The sequence below is a fragment of the Giraffa tippelskirchi genome, chromosome 11, assembly GCF_054371585.1.
Source record: "Giraffa tippelskirchi isolate mGirTip1 chromosome 11, T2T-mGirTip1v1.2.pri, whole genome shotgun sequence".
Taxonomy (NCBI): Eukaryota; Metazoa; Chordata; class Mammalia; order Artiodactyla; family Giraffidae; genus Giraffa; species Giraffa tippelskirchi.
In genome coordinates this window covers 119,621,955-119,643,147 of record NC_137285.1, presented here as the reverse complement: position 1 = coordinate 119,643,147, position 21,193 = coordinate 119,621,955, and the positions used below count along the sequence as shown (strand labels likewise).

The following is a 21,193-nucleotide window of genomic DNA, read 5'->3' as shown; positions in this document are numbered from 1 at the left end:
CCTTTATTTCCAGAATTGTAAAATTCAAGAAGATGTAATGAATCCATGCTATTTAAGACCAGAAATGTAGCATACTTTCTTTTGCTATTCTTCCCTCATCTTGTTGGCAAGTTTAGCAAATAAAAACACAGGGTGCTGTTAAGTTTGAATTTCATATAAGCAAATACTTTCTTAGTATAAGTCCCATGCAATATTTGGGACATACTTATAAAAAAATGATCATTGTATATCTGAAAAATCAGATATATGATGAAAATTCATAAAAACCTGATTGAAGGCAGGAAAAGGGGATGACAGAGGATGAGATGATTGGATGGCATCACCGACTCGACGGATGTGAGCTTGAGCAAGCTCTGGGAGTTGGTGTTGGACAGGGAAGCCTGGCGTGCTGCAGTCCATGGGGTCACAGAGTCAGACACGATTGAGCGACTGAACTGATCTGAAAAATCAGACCTAATTAGATGTCCTGGATTCCTTTATCTGATAATCCTACTATCCCATCCAGTCTTTAACATATAATGTTTTTATATGCAGCATTTCTATATCAAATATTTTCTTGCACAACTATTTTAACATTTTTCAAGTTTTGTAAACAAATTAACAATTCAGAATTAACTGCATGTTTAACTGATTTTAGTGTTTGTTACTAGTCCTTTTACATTATGACTTCCACATTCTTGAGATCTGTTTAAGAAAGGTACATATATGTTTTCTGGTTTGTTTTTTTTTTTTTTGCTTATCTGTTACCTATAAATATAAAGACAATTTAGTTGATAAGAAAAAATATAGGTGATAACCGATTTTTGAGTCTCACAATTCTGAAGGTGTTATTACACTGTCTTTTGACATTTACTATTGCAGAGTTCTGTATCCATTCTCCCTCTTAGGTTTTGTAGATAACCAGATGTTTTCCATACCTCCTAGGGTCTAAACGAATGCATAAATGTAAAACATTGGGTAGGGGAATGGGTGGGAGTGTTATGGTAACTTCAGAGTGTAGCACCCTTGCAAGAAAAGGATGGTTCTTGAGTTTTCTGGTTGAGAGAAATAAATTATCTAAGATATACTGTCTTGGATAAAGGGAAATACAGGTTTTCTGATCTTTTGTCATAAGCAATTGAAATTTACTGACCCTTTAGTTAATTCTTCCATATTTGAGTTGTCTGCCAGTTTGAGTTACGGGTTTTGTGTGTTTTCTTTTTTTTTTTCCTGTAGCTTCTAAGGGACTTTACAGTTGAGTCAAGATTCTTGCTGTTCATTGAGAGCTAGCCAGTTTCAATTCAAACCAAAATACAAGCAAATGTTTTGAAGTCAGTGAAAACACAAAGTTGAACATACAGTATGATTTCATGCACATGCAAATGCACAGAAAAAAGACTTAGAATGAAATAGGATGAGACGTTTTCTTCTTGACTCATTTACATATTTTATAATGACTATGCATATGGGGTTTCCCTGGTGGCTAAGATGGTAAAGAATTTGCCTGCAATGCAGGAGACCTGGGTTCAATCCTTGGGTCAGGAAGATCCCCTGGAGAAGGGAATGGCTACCCACTCCAGTATTCTTGACAGGAGAATTCCATGCACAGTGGAGCCTGGCAGGCTACCATCCATGGGGTTGCAAAGAGTCACACTCAACTGAGCAACTAACACACAACACTACTATACCTAATATATACAGTAGAAAAAGAAAATAGTTTAACATACTGTCCTAAGCATCTCTTCTTAAAGCAAATGATTCTTAGTAGGAAATAGAGGAAATTTTAAATGTTGCTTGGGATTATTTGGGTTATTTATAGCATTTTTTTCTAGCAGCATTTACTAGGCTTAAAGTTAAGCTTTGATTAAAGCTGTTACAACAAAATGAATGGAATTACAAGGTTTCTCTTTTGTAGTTATTGTAAAGATGTGAATTCTGATTGAATCCCTTGTAATACTCATGGCATTTATAAGTTTTCTCTCCTGTGTGGACTCGCTGATGAATTCGAAGAGCTGAGCTGTGGCTGAAACCCTTACCACACTTAGCACATTGATAAGGCTTCTCTCCTGTGTGGATCCTCTGGTGAATGTGAAGATTTGAGCTGTGACTAAACCCCTTTCCACAGTCATCACATTTATAGGGTTTTTCTCCTGTATGGACTCTCTGATGAATGAGAAGATGTGAACGCTGACTGAAACCTTTACCACACTGTTCACATTTATAGGGTTTCTCTCCAGTATGCACTCTTTGATGAGTGTGAAGTTTTGAACTCTTGCTGAAGCCCTTCCCACATTCATGACAAATATAGGGTTTCTCCCCCGTATGGACCCTCTGATGAATGCGAAGATCTGAGCTGTGGCTAAAGTCCTTCCCACAGTTGTCACATTTGTATGGCTTCTCTCCTGTATGCACTCTCTGATGGATTTGAAGATTTGAGCGCTGGGTAAAGCCCTTTCCACAGTCACCACATTTATAGGACTTTTCTCCTGTGTGGACTAAATGATGAATTCGAAGATTTGAGCTCTGACTGAAGCCTTTACCACACTCATCACACTTATATGGTTTCTCTCCGGTGTGGACTCTCTGATGAACATGAAGTACTGAACTCCGACTAAAACTCTTACCACACTGATCACACTTAAAAGGCTTCTCTCCTATGTGAAGTCTCTGGTGAATGTGAAGCAATGGATTTCTACCGAGGTCCTTATCACACTGCAATTTATAGAGTTTCTCTTCCAGGTGGACTCTTTGATGATGGTGAAGCCTGGGGATCTGACTGAAGCTATTACTACACAGGTTACATACATAAGGTACCTCCCCTGGGTGGGCTCGCTGATGAAAGTGAACACTGAAGCTCTGACTAAAGTTACTGCCAACTTCATCACATCTGTACAGCTGCTTACCTCTGTGGATTCTTGGATGTCTGAATAGGTCTGATCTCTGAGGGAAGCATGTGGGGCTGATGGAGTATGGAGAGAACTTTTCTCCAAGTTGATTTCTCTTGTGGAGAACACACTGTGAGCTCCAGTAATAAATTTCTTTACATTTTTTACATCCACAGTATTTCTCTTCCATAGAGCCTTTCAGCAGGTCATTTTGGCATATCTCCCCAATGTACTCTGGAAAGGCTTCCTGTCCTGGGATAGAATGCTGACGTATGAGCGTCTGTTCTTTTTCCATAGAGAGATTTTTCCTGGATATGCCAACATGGTATCTGTGTCCTTGAAAACCACATGAATCACTCACATAGATTTTTCTACCATCATCATCAGAGTGTTTCCTTTCTAAGGACTGACAAGGTATACACTTGGTATATTCTAAGTTCCTGGGACTTTTGCTTTCAAAAGTCAGTTCATAGTTCCCATACCCTGCTACTTGTGTGGGGAGTGTTGACCATTCTTGATAGTGAGAAAGGTGTTGCTGCTTTAGGTCTTTGGAATCTATACCTTGAACCAGTTCCACATAGTTTTTATTCTCATATATCTGAGTGCTGGCAGTCTTCCAGCCTTGCCAGCAGGAAAGATTTTCATGTTCTAAATATCTGAATCTTTCTTCCTGGGGTTTGCAGCTCTCTTTCCAATTTCCTAAAATATAAGCAGATAATCCACTGGTAAGCAGATAATCCAGCTCTCTATGTTTAAAAATTTCCAAGGATCTCAGTCAACAAGCTCCAGAATTATAGGAATATATGTGTGGGCACAAGTGAGAAAGAAGGGTTATGACTTAGGCTGCTCCATATTTGGGTGTGAAATTCATTTGTTTATTCATTCATAGATTTATTCATTTCACTCATTCATTCAATAAACATACCTTGAGCATCTACTACTTACCAAGTACTGTTAGAAATAAAAGAGAAAGTGATTGGCTTCCTGGAAATTGTCTTAAAGACTGAGATTTAATTAGATTACTCTATTTGGGAAATTATTATAAGAAATAAAATACCTGTTTCTATTTTTTGTTCTGAAATAGTGTAGTAGATTGTGTCAAAAAAAAAAAACCTCTCTGCTTATTTACATCTTTGGGTGTTCCTCTTACATACTGACTCTATAATTTGCTTTGGTCACTGGGACAAAAGTGAGACAAACAGAAATCTGAAAAGTACTTGTAGTTTGGGGTTGGTCTCTTTTGCTGGTTTTAATAGTCCTGTGATCACCATCATGCAAATGAGCCTGGGCTGGCCTCCTTGAAGAGACACATATGGTCAACACATGGCCATTATAACACTGATACTGACCAACTGCCAGACATGTGAGTCAGGCTATCCAGCTTTATCTTAGACCATCTAGCCCCAATCAAGTCACTCCTGATAGAAGATCCATGTAACCAACTGGAATCATGAAACATAACAAAGTTTTAAGTTACTAAGTTTAGGGCAGTTTGTTATATAGCAAAAGCTAACTTATACAAATAGAACATGAAATGAGAACAAATTAGGACTGCACAAAATTGTAGGTGGAAATTGTGCTTTATGTGTAATCCAGAAAATATTCACAAATAATAATAATCACAAACACCTATTAATTACATAGCCAAAATGTTTTGGAAGATACCTTGTTTTCTTTATCTGTTATTTTTCATGTGATTTAAGACCCATTTTTGAGAATCTCTTTTACCTCAATACAGCAATCAGATAAAGAACCAAAATACTCAACAAAACAGGTCCCAGAAGAAACTAACCTTATTCCCTAAGAGTTGGGATAACTTTACCTACTAACATGACATTTGTGTAATTCTCCCACATGACCTCTCTGTAGAGCTTTTTCTGAGAAGCATCCAAGAACTTCCACTCCTCCCAAGTAAAAGTAACAGTCACATCTTCAAATGTTACTGCCATCTGGTCGAAGATTAGCTTTCTAGGAAGAAGCAATCTAAATAAGACGGACAAGGAAAAAAACATTCAGCAGGTAACATAAGTGGTAAGCCAAAAAGAAATAACTCTAATAATGAAGAAAGACAAGAAAAGTAAGAAGAGACATAATATAGGTCAAGTGGTTAAACAATGTATACAGTCACTGAATACCATCACCATCATAAGAAACATTTATATGCCATTTGTCTACTAACCGCTGGGCCAGGTAAGTACTTCACATATATCTCAAGTAATCCTCATAGTGATCCTGTGTTGCAGATACTATTATTATCCCCATTTACACATTAGTAAATAATAGTTGAAAAAGATTAATTCCCAAGGTCATGAACCTGGAGGTACTGCAGCTAGGATCCAGGTCTACACACTTTGAACAAGAACTGTTTGCCAACTATAACAATATCGCTTCATGTTGCTTGTATTATTGCTTCATGATTGGTCATTTTAGACATTATCTATTTACTTCCTACCCCTACTCTACATCCTCCTATAGCATTATTGCTAATTTTCTGGTTAAATCAATAAGCAGCACTTGTATAATTTTGAATATGATTATACACTTTTGGGGAGGATTACCTGTTTAATTTTTACTTGTTAAATTTACTGTCCTCAAATTCTTGATTTGTTTAAAAGGCTTTATATAATCTGTTTTATCAAGTGTCTCATTCCCTTGCCCACCCCTTTTATTTTGGAAAGTCTATCTTTCTGTTCCAATCAGGGCCTGCTACTCTTTAGTGCTCCATTTTCAAAATCACATGACTCTTCCTCTCTTGTGATTTACTGCATTAATTGGGAGGCACATAACAACATGAGTTCAATCAAGCCTGTGAACATTATGCTTTTTAGCCACTGAAAAAAGCGAAGGTGAGAAACAGATGAGGTTTTCTTCAAAGGAGAATCTCCAAACAGTTACTAGGAAAGATTCCCAAGAATCATTTGAATCACTGTATACCTGAAGTCTTTCTGTCCCTCACAAGTGACTGGGTATAGAATTCTAGAGTGAAAATATTTTTCCTTAAAACTATTTCACTGTTTTATAAGCTTTTAATGTTGCCAAGACTGATTTAAAAAAAACAATCAACTCTGTAATTCCTTTGTAGGCAACTTTTCCTTTCCTCTCTGGAAATATTTTAGGGTGGTCTTTTAATGGCTGGCCTTCTGCCCCAAATGGTGTATGGATTTGAGTTTCTCCAAAGTTCACAGGGCTCATCAGTTCCTTTCTTGTCTGTATTACTCTGCTGTATTGTGGGATGTAACATCTTTAGCCCTAAATGGCTCTTATCACTGTTCCTACTGTTGCCATCCAGGTTTTTGTAGAAATTTCTGATTTGCTGATGGCTCTTCAGTTTCATCATTGTAAGTTCATAAATTTCTTGGATTTTAATTATTATGCAGTTCTAGAAAGTTGAAGGGATAAATGCATGTATTCTGTCTAAAAATAATTATTTTAGTAGAACAGATCATAAGTTGGTTGTGTAACAAATTCATTTTATTTCTTTGATGACATATTTTTAATTATAAAGTTCAATTTAAAATGTTCAATAAATATTAAGAATAAAAGAAATAGATACTTTTAAGGAGATTACAATAAAATGGAAGAAAACTAAACTATCATTGTCATAAAATTATAATCATAGCAGCAGCTAGATATTATCTAGCAGTTAGGGGCAGTTATGTGAAATAGGCTACCTTATCTCATTTATCATCACAACAATCCAGTAAGGTATTATTATCAACACTACAGAAAAGAGGAATCTAAATTTAGCAAAATTAAGTGACTATTACAAGGTCCTGTAGTTACAAAGTAGTGGTTTTTAAACACAGGCCTACTGCTGCTTTACCTCCTAAGCAAAAGTGAGAGAAGTTAAAAACAGCTTGTAAAGGGTGGTAAATCAAGATTTCCACATACAGCCATATGATGTTAATATAGAAGGACAAAAGGAAGATATACTGAAATATTCAAGGATTCAAAATATACCAACCAGGTACCATTTTCCAAATAAACTAAATAAAAATCTGTGTCTAAAAAGTAAAACATTAATCAAAAATATGAATTCAAGAATGAGAAAATACAGTGCTATTTATTTTTTAAATGTTTATAAATGCTAAAAATTTTAAAGACAGTAAGTCTACTTAATATACAAATTGGGATTCTCAGAAACTGACAAACTGGTTGTCAGTATGAAAAATAAAGGAACTCACTGGTCCTTCACTTTTTAAAAAGTATAGTATATAAAACCCAGTATGTTTTTACTGGTTTTGATTGTCATTTTAAGAAAGATTTAAGAATTTATATTTTAAATATACTAGAGATTAAGAGTCTAGTATCTTTTACTGAAAGTAAGTTCATAAAAATTGTAAAAATGCTAAAGTAATATAAGTAAAAATTAAGTCTACCCTACACAAATAACTTAAGAAATAACCACTATTGTTTTCATTGTGTCCTTTCTGACCTTATTTTCATACATACCCCACTAATGTTTTTTTCATAACAAAGACATCATAATCCTGCAATTTGCTTTTTCAGGTAATGTATAGTGTACAACTTCCCATTTCAGTACATATAGGCCTGTGTTATTTGTGGTGAGTTTTAAGTATGTCCAAAATTATTTGATTTTGTCCAAAATTATTTGATACACTTCCCTTCAGAAGGTAGAGCTTAATTCCCCACCTCCTTGAATGTGGCCTGGTCTTAGGGACTTAGTTCTAATGAATAGAAGAAAATGCAGAAGGGGAAGCCATGGTGTGCAACTTTCAAGATTAGCCCATAAAAGGCACTACATTTTCCTCCGTGTGCTTCCCTGATAGCTCAGTTGGTTAAGAATCCGCCTGCAATACAGGAGACCCTGGTTCGATTCCTGGATCGGGTAGATTCTCTGGAGAAGAGAAAGGCTACCCATTCCAGTATTCTGGCCTGGAGAATTCCATGGACTGTATAGTCCATAGGGTTGCAGAGTCAGACATGACTGAGTGACTTTCACTTTCACTTTTCTTCCTCCTTGCTTTTTTCTTGGATCAGTTACTCTGGGAGAAGCTACCTAAAATACCGTTAAGAATACTTAGGCAGCCCTGTGGAGAGGCCCATGTGGTAAGGAATTGAGGCCTTCTGTCCTCAGTGAGAAATGAGGCATCTGCCAACAGCCACGTGAGAACCATCTTAGAAGTGGATCCTCCAGCCCCAGTGAAGGCTTCCAGTGAAGGCTTCCAGTCCTGCTGTTGGCTTGATTGCAAGCTCATGAGAAACCCTGAGCCAGAACCACATTGCTATACTCCCAGATTCCTGACTCAGAAACTGAGGAAGATAATAAATGTTTGTCATTTTAAAAAGCTGCTACATATAATTTGTTATGCAGAAATAGATGATTAATGCATTGTTGTAAAAGTTGCATAGCATTTCATGTTATAATGTTCTAAAATTTAACTGTTCCCATACTAATGGACATTGAGATTATTTCCACTTTTCTGGCTATCATAATATGGTAGTAAACAACTCTTAAATACATCATGGGACACTCACTCGTAATATTTCTAGAAAATATATTTCTAGAAATTAGAACTACAAGGCATACGTATTTCAGTTTACCAAAAACACTATTAAACTCCCCTTGAAAATACTTTTAAAAATATGTTGAAACACTTTCCTCCACTAGAAAAGTTAAAAGCTCAATACCTACATTCAAAATTAGTAGGTAGAAGTCTATAGAGGAAAACAATGAATTATATAAAGAATAAATTAAGATGGCAAGTAAAATTATTAATAGACAAAAGGATACTAAAATAGTTTTAAAATATAGAGGCATACTGTGTAGAAGAGACACACTCCAAATTACTGAATCGTAAAAGATTAAACATGAAAAGACAGGATAATCTATAACAGAAAATTGTAGACCAAAATAAAGTAGGCTTTGCAATATTAATATTACATGAAGTAAAATCAAAGGGAAAAGATTACGTTAGAGTCATTTAATGAGAAATGAAATTATTGCCCTTTGAGTACCACCAACCAGAATTAAAATTTTGTCAGAATTTCTCCAAGACTTTATATTGGTAACAACTGAGTATGGAAAATTTCAAACAGTCATGAGTAATAAAGAGGACGATAAAATGAGGTCCCATATAACCACTCAATAATTACCAACATTTTATGAATCTTGTTTTAATCCTCTGCTTCCTCCATTACTATTATTGTTGTTATTATTATTGGCTGGAGTATTTTAAAGAAAATCCCAAATATAAGGTCATTTCACATATAATTATTTCAGGAATATTGCAATATGTATCTTTCATTAACTGATAGGGACTTTAAAAAATGTAATTGTCTAACAAGATTACTATTATATTACATAGTATCATCTAGCACTCACTTCAAATTTAATTTTTCTAATGTAAAAGTATTTGTTAGTTGAATTGTCTAAATCAGGATCCAAAAATGGTCGATTTGTATTTAGTTATTGTGTTCCTTAAAACTCTCTTGTTCTGTAAGTCACCTCCTACCTTTTTAAAAAAATTCATTGCACCATTGATTTGTTAAAGAAACCCAGACATTTATCCTGTAAAACAATGGTTTTCAAACTTCATTAAGCATCGGAATCACCTGGAGAACTTGCTAAACACAGTTTCCTGGGCACCATCCCCAGAGATTGTGATTTATTAGGTCCTAGATAGGAGTCAAGATTCATTTGTAATAAATTCGCATGTGATGACAATGCTGCTGTTCCAGGGACACACTTTGAATAACATTTCTACAGAACATCCACATCAATAATTTGGCTAATTGTTTCCTTGTAGTGTTTTAACTTGTTCTTTATTCCATTCCTGGTACTTGGTCCTTTTATTCCAGAAGCATGTGAAGACTAAAGTTTTTTTTTTTTTTTTTCTGGAAAGACTACCTGTTGTACACTTCCTGTTACAATCCTTGAGGGCTGTTAAATTTACTAAGTAGTGGGTTCAGGTGCTGTCAAGTTCCAGCCTTCCATTCTAATGTTCCCATAAATCTTTCACTTAAAAGTTTTGGAAGTAAATGATGATCATTTCTTAGATATGTTATGTCATTAAACATTGTAAATTGGTTTCATAATTCTACTATCCCTTGTACACATATAAGCTATAATTCTTCTAAAGAAGTCCCCATCACAAATTTTCTGGACCCTGAAATGTAGTCCAATCAAAAAAGTCAGGATAAATATTTATTTCCCAAACTACCCCCTTTAAGAAAATTAATTTGCAGAGTAATTAGATGGTAGATGGGGCAGAGTAACCATCAAATGTGACTAGTATGATGTGAATTGTTTTGCTTTTAAGCATTTTTATGAATTAATTGATTTTTACATATTTGATATGTTTCAATCAAATTGCAGTCATTTCACTTTTACATATTCAAACCTCCCTTATCTTAGGCTAGTGGGAATTCTTTCAGGTTGGCTTCAAGTTCTTGTGACATGACCATTTTTAGTGTTTGAAAACATCCTTACTTTCTTGCACAAGTGTCCTAGATTCAGTTTTGTTGCTTTTCCTGTACCAACCAAAATTCACCATTTCTCCAAAATGTTTGAAAAATCTCACAGTTTTTTCTTTTCTATATAAATGAACCTTCCCCACAATATGTAAACTTGATAGCCCTCTTGTCTTCCCATCCATAAACATAGTTCTCTCTCCAATAATTAAATTTTTCTTTAAAGGTCGTTTTCAAGAAGATGTTAAAATTATTCTCTAAGTATTTGAAACTTTGATTCCTATAATTTTGTCAGGTTTTGCTATATATAATTTGAAACACATTCTTAGCTACACGTTTTGTTCATGATTAATACATCTAACCTTTTTCATGGCATTACTTTAGGTAGGCCTCCAGTAAATAGCAGAGAGCAAGATCATGTTTTTCATCAACTTGCTATGACTCAGGTTTTTTTATAGGTAAGTTTTATCCATGTTCATTTATTGTGATTACTAATATATTTGGACTTATTTCTAAAATCTTATCATTTATAAAAATTCTTTCATCCATTCTTGTCTTTGGTTTTTATTTTTTCATTTCCTCCCATTTTGTCCTCTATGATTTTGATTCCATACATATATTAATAATTTATATTCTTTAAGAGTCAACCAAAATATGCTTTAAACGTATACACTTACCTATTTTTCTAATAAGTCATTTAAGAAAAGAAACAAATCCAGGAAAGGCTGCATGAGATATAATAAGGAAAGATGATCAAATGCCTCGGTAAAGTTTATTGTTATCATAAAACAAGTAAAAACAATAAAACAAAATCTAAGAACAAAAAAAGGAAAAAGAGAGCACATCTGCACCTACCCTACAGCTCTTGACGATACAGGCACTGAGGAGGGAGATACGAGAAAAGGGACGTGGTGGTGGTGGTTTAGTCGCTCAGTTGTGTCCGACTCTTTGCGGCCCATGGACTGGAGCCCGCCAGGCTCTTCTGTCCGTGGGATTCTCCAGGCAAAAACACTGGAGTGGGCTGCCGTTTCCTTCTCCAAAAGGGACATGAGAGCGTGCCAAAGTACTTGTCTGTTTGGAAAAATGACTTAGATATAAGTTTAAGAAGTCAATAGGAGTAAATAAAAGTCAACATGGGTTTTAAGGGCAATTACCAGAAGAACCAAAGTAGAATCTATAAAAATAAAGCAAGAACAGAAGACAGCCTGTTTCAAAGGGAAACAGAAAGGAGGAAAGGCATATGATAGCAAAAATAATAGTATAGCTTAATCTCACAGATTAAAAGACACAGATTTGTAGGTTAAAAAAATAAAATTCAATATGTGGTTTAGAAGAGATACACTAAAAAGAAAAAACATGGGAGTAAAAGGATGGAAAAACATATTCCACACAAATATGAACCAAAAAAAGCTGTAATAACAAATTTAATTTCAGCTGAGATAAAATTTATAGCAAAAAATTTGTAACTGTGTATGATAATAGATGTTAACTAGACATTGTGGTGATCATTTTACAACATATACAAATGTAGAATCATTATGTTGTATACCTGAAACTAATATAATGTTATATGTAAACTATATCACAATAAAAAAATTTATGGCAAAAATACCATAAGGAACAAAAATATAGGTGTTTATATATTAGTAACCCTGGAGAAGGGAACGGCTACCCACTCCAGTATTCTGGCCTTGAGAATTCCATGAACTGTATAGTCTATGGGGTCACAAAGAGTCGGACACAACTGAATAATTTTCACTTTCACTTTCAAATAAATATAGTAAGAAAATATCCAAAATATTTAAATTGCATCCACAAATAAAATTTCAAAATGTATGAAGGAACAATTATCATAATTTCAAGGAGATATTTATACCATTGATGGTAATTATGGATATTAATACACTCCTCTCAGAAAATGACAGATCAAGCAAAACCAAAGAACTCAACAATATAAAGACTAGATAATACAATTAATACACTAGTTATTTTTATCTGTGTTGAACTCTTCTAAAACACTAAAAACACATTTTCATGCACCTACAATATTGTTACAAGATTGGCCATGTAGTGGTCCATTTAAAGAAATCTAAATAAACTCCAAAGGATTAATATAATGCAAAATATATTCTTTACATAGAATGTAATAAAATTAGGAACTATTAACAATAAAAAACCAAGTAACATATTAAATAGCCCTTAAACTTAAAAGGAAAATATAATGATAAGAAAAATTTGAATTGAATAATTACATTTCAAACTTTTCAAGATCCAAATAAAAAAGTACTTCAAGGAAATAAGAATGGCTACATATAATCAACCTAAGCATTCAACTCAGAAACTTAGAAAACAGAAACCCTCCCGCTTTAAAAAAAATAAGCAAACTTCAGAAATGGAGAATAAAGCTGAGAGTCAAAGGTGCAATAAACAGATGATGAGAAAATGCATAAAGTCAAAAGATACTCTTAAAAATTAAGAAGTCAATTCTCTATGTCTGTTTCTCCACTGCTGCCTTGCTTTGTTATGGACATGGGGAGAGGAGAGGAGAGGGTGAGATGTATGGAGAGAGTAACATGGAAACTTATATTACCATATGTAAAATAGATAACCAAAGGGAATTTGCTGTATGGCTCAGGAAATTCAAACAGCGGCTCTGTATCAACCTAGAGGGGTGGGATGGGGAGGGAGATGGGAGGGAGATTCAAAAGGGAGGGGGTATATGTATACCTATGGCTGATTCATGCTGAGGTTTGACAGAAAACAAAATTCTATAAAGCAATTATCTTTCAATTAAAAAAATAAATTAAAAAAATTTAAGTCAGATCTCTAGAAGTCTGATTTTCTTAAAAAGATGATTACAAACCAAATAGAAGACAAAATGAGGAAATAACCACAGATATAAGTTTTTAAATAAGGGCATTATGAACTGTCTGCAAATGAACATCTATATAAAAGGAAAAATTCCTAGTAAAGTACACAATACCAATATAAAATGCCAAAATAGATTTTAAGAGTAATATAAAATTATAGACCAGTAAGTATTAAGGAAACTGAAATGGCAGCCGAGGTTCATTCTCTCTTCCCCAAAATCACAGGCCCAAACAGTTTTATAGTTCTAGCAAATGTTTAAATAAACATTTGATTAAATGTTTAATTAATTACTATTACAATCAAATTATTTTAGAAAATAGAAAGTAAAAATTACTGACTTCATTATATGGCCAGTGTAATCTTGATTACAAGACCTGATAAGAATACAAAAGAATAAAACTATAGGCCCATCTTTAAGTTTGATAAATATGTAGAAAGTCCTAAATAGATATTAGCTAACTTAATTCAAAAATGTATGAAAACTGTGCATCATGATAAAGCATAATTATAACAGGAATGGAGAACAGTTCAACATGAAAAATTAATCAACATAATTCACTCTAGTAATAGACTACAGAAGAAAACCATGATTATCTCAACTGATGCAGAAAAATTGTGTACTAAAGATAATAATTTTTACCACCTATATAAGTCCTAAAAAAACTTTTAGCTAACTAGAAATAAAAAGAAACTACCTAAATTTGTAAAGATTATATACTAAGAATCCACATCAAACAATAAGATTAATGGAGAAATTTTATATGTATTCCTTTTATGATGGTACAAGATAAGGATACACACTATCACCACTGCTTTCAAAATAGTACCAAGGTTTCTGACAAATAGTAGAAGAAAAGAAAAAGAAATAAGCATAAGGATTAGAAGAAAAAACATAAAATGTCATTATCTGCATGTTATGGTCATTTACCTAGGAAAACAAAAGTATATGGATAAACCATAAATTAATGAGCAAGTTCAGCAAAATTACCAAACAAGATAAAGCAAAAGCATCACGATAGCAGCAATCAATTATCAGGAAATAAGATATCATTCACAACAGCCAAAAACAAAAAAAAAACCTATCTTATAAAAGTTTTATCTTTGACGACAATTTTCAGATTCCAATGAAATATTAAAAAGATTATCTGAATAAAAGAAGAAGCACGCCTGCATGTTCTTGGATGCGATGACTCAAATTCATATACCTCCAAGCAAATTTCTAGCTGGATTTTTTGAGCAATATACTTTTCCCCCTAAAATTTATAGGGAGGGAAAATAAGTCCATAAAGACTTACGTAAACCAAGGAACACTTGTCCTCCCAAATATCAACATATCACCAAACGACAGCAGTAAAATCAGAATAGGCCAGTAGAATGGAATTGAGGATTCAGAGAATAAGGAATGTACTTGTTTATATATGAAAATTTATTAACAATAAAGATGGTATTAAAAAAGAATGGATTATTTATATTAGTGGTGAAACTGATTAACTATATGAGAAAAAATAAAGTTGGATTCCAACTTGATAGCATATACAATGAGAACATTAGATGGATTAAACATTTAAATGTTAAAGGGAAAGTTACAAAGTCAGTAAAAGAAAGTGTTGGAATTGAAAAACATTTACCATTGTTAAATGAATCCAAGGGCTAGTTCTTTGTGAGAAAAATATTAACAAGAAAATATATCAATCCCTGACTAGCTACAAAAAAAGGGGTGGGCAAACAAAAAAGTTAGAAATGAGATTAGTGAAAAAACAATAGATAAACGTTTAACTGAACATTACGTGGGCACTTCCCATAATTCTTTAGAAAATAAATCTGAAAATCTGGATAGGAATTTATCTTCTCCTGGAAAACCTTTTGATATGGCCCCAAGAAAAGGGAAAAACCATGAACAGATCAGATATTTTGAAACAAATTGGTTAAGTTATCGAAGACATGTGACTTTCACAATAACAACCCAAAAGTTTCCTTAAATGAATTCTTTCAAATTTTCAAAGAGCAGATTATTTGATTCTATTAAATTATTCCAAGGCATATAAAAAATTATCAAAATTTTAAGAAACTCAAGAAAAGAGATGGCAAAAGTCAGAAGACTATAGATTTATATTACTAATGAATACTGACAAACTTCAGAAGTAAATAAAGTAAAATATAAGGTCAATAAAATTCAGCAACACCTGTATTTATAATCTACTGCCACATAACTAGTTACTTCAAAATTGAGTGGCTTAAAACAGTGATTATTATCTTTCATGGTTTCTCTAGGTCAGATATTCAAGGGTGGCTTGGCTGGGCAGTTCTGACTTGGACCGCTCATGAGATTCTGCGGAGTTGTCAGCCAGCTCTGCAGTCATCTACAGGCTTGACTGGGCTGAAGGATTCAATCCAGGGTGGCTCACTCATACGGCTGGCAGGTTGGCTGTCTCACTTTCTTTCTGCTTGGTCCTTTCTTGTGGCCTGGGCTACCTCTCAACATGGTGGCAAGTTTCTTGAGAGAGATGGGCAAGCAAAAGTTGCATCCTTTTAATGATTTAGCATGGGAAGTCACATAGCATCACTTCTGCTGTTGTGGTTTTCTCCATTGAGTTCTCCATTGTTTTTCAGTGTTCTCCAATTGTTCTCCAATGTTGTTCTCCATTGGCTGAGGCAAACACTCCACCAGATTTGAGAGGAGGGGTCATAGATTCCACCTTTTGGTCAGAAGTGTGAAAGTCACATTGCAGAAAGAGCGTGAAGGATAGGATAAATTATAGGTATGGCCATCTTTGGAAAATGTAATCTGCTACAGTACCAAAGTATATTATAGCATGATGAAATGGTGGTTCATTCCAAAAAAGCAAAGGAAGGTTCATAAGAGAAAATCTATTAGTTATAAGCCATAATCATAATGTCAAATAAGAAAAGTCATATAGTTACTTTAATCAATGCCCAAAAGGTATCTCTTAAAGTTCAACATTGGTCCTTCATTTAAACCTACAAACAAAGCAAGTTACCAAAACAAAGACATGCAAAAAGAGTTCAAATCCAAAGGTAAAACATTAAAGATATTCCCATTAAAATTGGAAACAACAAGGATACTACAAATCCACTGTTTTACAGCCATTAATATGAAAGCATTTGCTAGTGCAAGCAGACAAAATTATCTGTAGAGGGTGTGATTGTTTTTCTGGGAAGTCCAAGAAAATCAACTGAAAATTATGAGCAATGGTGAGGGAGTTCAACATCCCAGAAATTCCACTACAAGGTTTGTATCCTAAAGAAACTTACATATGAAAACCAGAGGACATGTGTAAGAGCATTTCGAGTATGACTGCTGTAGTAGCAAAAACGCTGGAAATAATCCAGAAGGCACAACAACACTATGTTGGATAAATAAGCTGTTTTTTATACTGTGAAATAGTACACAGCAGTGAAAATAAACTACAGATACATGCATCAACATGGTTGCACTGTAAAAATCTAATGTTATGCTAAAGTAGCCATTCACAAAATATATACAGCAATTCCATTTATCTAATGTTAAAAATAGGCAAAACTAAACAATTTAGTTTAGCGACACAGACATAGGTAGTTAAAACTACACACGCACACAAAAGCTAGGGAATGCCAAACACAACATTTAAGGTATCAGTTGCCTCTCTAGGAGAAGGAAGAGTGAAGTTGTGGGCTTATCAGGGGGCTTTTAAAAGTATTTGCTGGTCTATATGGTGGGTACCTATGCTATCATTGTATTTTAAATTGCACATATATGTTTCCATATATTCTTTGTATTTTTTTCTCACACCAAAATAAATACCTGATAAGTTTAAGAGTTACATTTTTAAAATATTTGAAACCATAAGAAATAATTGAGGAAGATAAAAGTAATTATGTATTAGACTTGGGATGAAGAACTTTCAGAGCATAAAACTATACATATAAATAAAAGAAATAAGATTCACTTTATGTAAATTTAAGTTATATAAACAAAGAAGTCCTTAAAAGTAAAAGACAAATGATAACTTAGAGAAACGCTTATAGCATACAACAAATGGTTGCTGTATTTTACATACAAAGTACACCTTTTATCATATGGAAAAAAAAATCAATAGGAAAAAAGGTTATGTATGTCCAGTCGTTTTATCAAAGAAGGAATGCAAATGATCAAGAAGTATATGTTTAAAATGATCAGTCTTAATAAAGACTGAAAAGATGCAATTCAAGGCTAAATTTTAAAAATAATATTCAATGCTGGTAAAGGTTCAGCAACACAAGATCTTTCATTACATGGTTGTACCAGTTAGTTTATGCAATATTTCTAAAAAAGAACTTAAGTTTTTCAAAAGCCTAAAACAAGTTTGTATTCTTTGGCTCTATTATCTTATTTCCCAGAACACATTTTGAGGAAATGGAAATACACTTAATAAATTATAAGAATATTTATTAGAAGTTGCTTATAATAGCAAAATATTGGGAAATACTTAAGTTTTTCCCAATAAAAGAAAATTTAAATAAAGCATGGTATACACTTGGAATGAAAAATTATATAGCCATTAAAACTCATGCTACCAAAACATACTTGGAAAAATGTCCACTTCATATGTTAAATGAAAAAATGAAACATATAATAAGCATTCACATATTCAACAGCTATTCATTGAGTGTTTACTATATGCCAGGCATTGTTCTAGATACTGGGAACATTCTCTGCCCTCATGAAGCCTATCTATCATGATTCAAATTTTTTTATATATACTAATCTTTGCATATGTGTGTGTGCTAAGTCACTTCAGTCATGTCTATTTGTGACCCTATGGACTGAGCCCGCCAAGCTCCTCTGTCCATGGGATTCTCCTGGCAAGAATACTGGAATAGTTTGCCATTTACCCCTCCAGGGGATCTTCCTGACCCAGGGATCAAAACTGCGGTTCCTGCAGCTCCTGCATTTCAGGCGGATTCTTTACCGCTGAGCCACCAGGGAAGCCCCTCATATTCTGCCGGAGAGTAAATGATGGTCTTCCTGCTGGAATGATATCTTCCAATTCATAATAATGATTCAAATTTGAGTACCTGCTCCTGTCTTTTACTTAAAATTGCCACTCATTCCAGCACTGTTTAACATGGTAACTTTAGAAATTCTTGTTAACCTCATGTGGTTTATTTGCCCAAGATTAAGGAAATAGATTCTGACATTTATTTATCTCAGGGTATCAAAGACAGTATGAATTATGTAGTAGACTTGAATGATTGGCTGGCTGAATGAGTAAATGTCAAGAAAAGACCCGGGGCGGGAGGCAGGGGCTTGCTGCATAGGAGACTTGAAAGCTTCCCAGGCAAATGAGGAACATGTTCTATTCAGTCTGGTCCATCCATCCCTGTTGCCACTTCCACTACTCCTGCTATCCATGGAAAAGTCATGGGCATTTTATAAATAAGAGAAAACAGTCCTACTCACCCAGGATCAGACTGTGAGTGAAAGAGTGACCATTCTTTCCTCCTTTGTGCTCCTTTTTTAGGGAAGGGTGGAATGTTGAGAAGGCTGAGCTGAGAGAGAAGAGAGGAGGAATGAAAGACTGGCATGACTTGAAATTCCCAAACTCACTACAATCCCCATGCATGAAGATTTGAGTGTGACCCCCAAAAATCCCAGAAAGAGGTCAGAAAGAGCCCAAGAACATTTCTGTGCCCTTTCAAGGACCAGAAAGGAGAGTTATATGAATTTGCACTCAGAACCTCATTTCTGAACATCTAGAAAAGTACAGTTCTAGTCTGGGCATGAAAACATAGAATTTGATCTCAAAGTTTAGTCCCTCCAGGAATACAGATGCTTTCCATGTAATTTAACCTCTCTGAGCCTCAAAATTTGCCTAGTTTATTATTAACAAGAAAAATAAAAACAATTGGAATAACAGCAGCACACTTAAAAAGCTGCTTTCTGAAAGCATTTTTTAAATTTTGTTCAGTCAGTTACGTAAAAAGGTTAATTCCATCACCCTCTCCCGCCCCACTTCTTACAACATAAATACTGGATTTACTATTAGATCAGAGTACAGAGTCTTAGCAGAAGAACCCAGATCTAGGGCTTCCACGACGTGATCATAATCTCACCAACCACTTGTAGAACTCTGAAAAAGACCAAACTTCTAGACCTCCTAGGGCCTCACTTTCCTCACCTGTAAAATGGGGGCACTAGTCTTTGCCACTCCGTCCTCCCTTGCTGATCACAGGTCCCTGGAGAAAATGATTAACAGTTAAGAGCCCTCTTTCTCTACAGAGAAAACTGATTCATAGTGTTCCAGGAGCTGGACAGGTTTGCACTACCCCCTACACACCAAGGGCCGCCAGAGTTTGTACATCTGAAGCTCCGGGTTCAGACGTACAAACTGTTCTCTCAGAGCAGGATCCACAGGGCCTCTGCTCCTGCCGCGGAGACACAGGCGGCCTCTGTTCTGCATCCAGACCTCCGTCCCAGCACCTCCCAGCCCCGAGCACCCCGGCCCGAGGACCCAAGTTGCCTCTGCCTCCTCTCTCCTTCCCCTTCAGTTTTAACGTGGGGAGGGCGGTTGTGAAGGACCCACCTACACTGCAGTCCGAGATTTCTAAGCCTGAGCGGCTTCTCGACCCCTGGCCCTCTCTCTTCTGCCACAGCTCTCCTCGTCCTTGTCTGCTTCTGTTTCGCTGCTCCCGAGAGTCCGCGTCACTTACGGAGCTTCTGGAGAGGAACAGGGACCAACCCAAATACCCAGTCCAAACAATGTCTACCACCCCGCTTGACCAAAACCGAAGCCTCGGGCCTCGGAAGGCACACTCAGAGGGTTCCCATGGAGACGGGAGGGGGCGGGGCAGGAAAGGAGCGCGCCGGAGGACGTGGCTCCTGATTGGCCAGAAAGATCGGGGGGTGGGGCTGCCTGGTCTTAAACCACCAGTGTTCTAGGGCGGGAGGACCGTACACTACTGAACGCACTTTGAACCGAGGATGGGCTTCAGCCATCTAAGATATTACTAACGTTAATGGACAATTCTAGATGTTTTTAGGGAACCTGGGAAGGGGGCAGGGCTGGGGATTCTGGGAAACAGTCTCCCTGGGGGCGAGGGGTGGTAGCGCCTGCTGTCTGAGCATTCAGCAAAATGGGCACCCCACTAGCTCTGGCTGTAGCATCCTCCCCTAATTTAAGTCACAGAGCCGCGAAGAGGGCTTTTCATTTTTCGGTTTATGGTTGCCGGGACCCACTTCTCTCCTGGCTAACTCGTTGGTCGGGTTGGGCTTTTCTCCCTCTTCTCTTTCTGCTAAATCTTAGGCTTCTCTGGTAGCATGGTGTTCTGTCACCTGGATTCAGTCATTTTAGTCGCTCAGTCGTGTCCGATTCTTTGCGACCCAATGAACTGCAGCACGCCAGGCTTCCCTGTCCATCACCAACTCCTGGAACCTGCTCAAACTCATGTCCATGGAGTCAGTGATGCCATCCAACCATCTCATCCCCTGTTGTCCCTTTCCCCTCCTGCCTTCAATCTTTCTTAGCATCAAGGTCTTTTCCAGTAAGTCAGTTTTTTGCATCAGGCGGCCAAAGTATTGGAATTTCACTTTCAGCTTCAGTCCTTCCAATGAATATTCAGGACTGATTTCCTTTAGGATTGACTGGTTTGATTTACTTGCATCCAAGGGACTCTCAAGAGTCTTCTCCAACAGTGTGGAGATTCCTTAAAAAACTGGAAATAGAACTGCCGTAGGACCCAGCAATCCCACCACTGGGCATACACACCGAGCAAACCAGAATTGAAAGAGACACGTGTACTCCAGTATTCATCGTAGCACTGTTTACAATAGCTAGGACATGGAACCAACCTACATGTCGATCGGCAGACAAATGCATAAGAATGTTGTGGAAGATATACACAATGGAATATTAATCAGATATTAAAAATAATGCATTTGAATCAGTTCTAATGAGGTGGATGAAACTGGAGCCTATTATACAGAGTGAAGTAAGTCAGAAAGAAAAAACACCAATACAGTATATTAATGCATATATATGGAATTT

The 21,193-nt window shown here is 35.7% G+C and overlaps 2 protein-coding genes across 6 annotated transcripts in view; one reads left to right on the top strand and one right to left on the bottom strand.

Moving 5' to 3' along the window:
- Nucleotides 1-716: 716 nt before the first annotated feature.
- ZNF214 (zinc finger protein 214) lies at nt 717-19,975 on the bottom strand. 5 transcript variants are annotated; one of them, XM_081540889.1, is made up of 7 exons: nt 19,733-19,975; nt 19,328-19,385; nt 18,610-18,698; nt 11,154-11,369; nt 10,976-11,023; nt 4,687-4,847; nt 717-3,563 (listed from the first exon to the last, which is right to left on the bottom strand). In XM_081540889.1, exons 6-7 carry the CDS (start codon nt 4,811-4,813, stop codon nt 1,873-1,875), a joined length of 1,818 nt encoding a protein of 605 aa, XP_081397015.1. In that variant the 5' UTR covers nt 4,814-4,847; nt 10,976-11,023; nt 11,154-11,369; nt 18,610-18,698; nt 19,328-19,385; nt 19,733-19,975; the 3' UTR covers nt 717-1,872. The 5 variants fall into 5 exon arrangements, with proteins under 5 accessions (XP_081397015.1, XP_081397017.1, XP_081397012.1 ...); XM_081540891.1 differs by lacking the exon at nt 10,976-11,023 and having other exon boundaries at nt 717-2,633; nt 2,883-3,563; XM_081540886.1 differs by lacking the exon at nt 10,976-11,023.
- Nucleotides 10,700-21,193, top strand: part of NLRP14 (NLR family pyrin domain containing 14) — a 60,739-nt gene continuing 50,245 nt past the window's right edge. The window contains exons 1-3 of the mRNA XM_081540839.1: nt 10,700-10,756; nt 15,441-15,589; nt 15,780-15,928. The gene's annotated coding sequence lies outside the window, so the exon portion shown is untranslated. The remainder of the gene's footprint in view (nt 10,757-15,440; nt 15,590-15,779; nt 15,929-21,193) is intronic.

Coding starts and splice junctions, on each gene's coding strand:
- ZNF214 (XM_081540886.1), bottom strand. CDS start 11,347: ATGTCCCTTTTGGAGAAGGAAACGGCAGCCCACTCCAGTGTTTTTGCC. Junction 4,848..11,153: donor GTATCGTCAAGAGCTGTAGG/GTAGGTGCAGAT, acceptor CGTCTTATTTAG/ATTGCTTCTTCCTAGAAAGC. Junction 3,564..4,686: donor CACAAATGTCATGTTAGTAG/GTAAAGTTATCC, acceptor CTTATATTTTAG/GAAATTGGAAAGAGAGCTGC.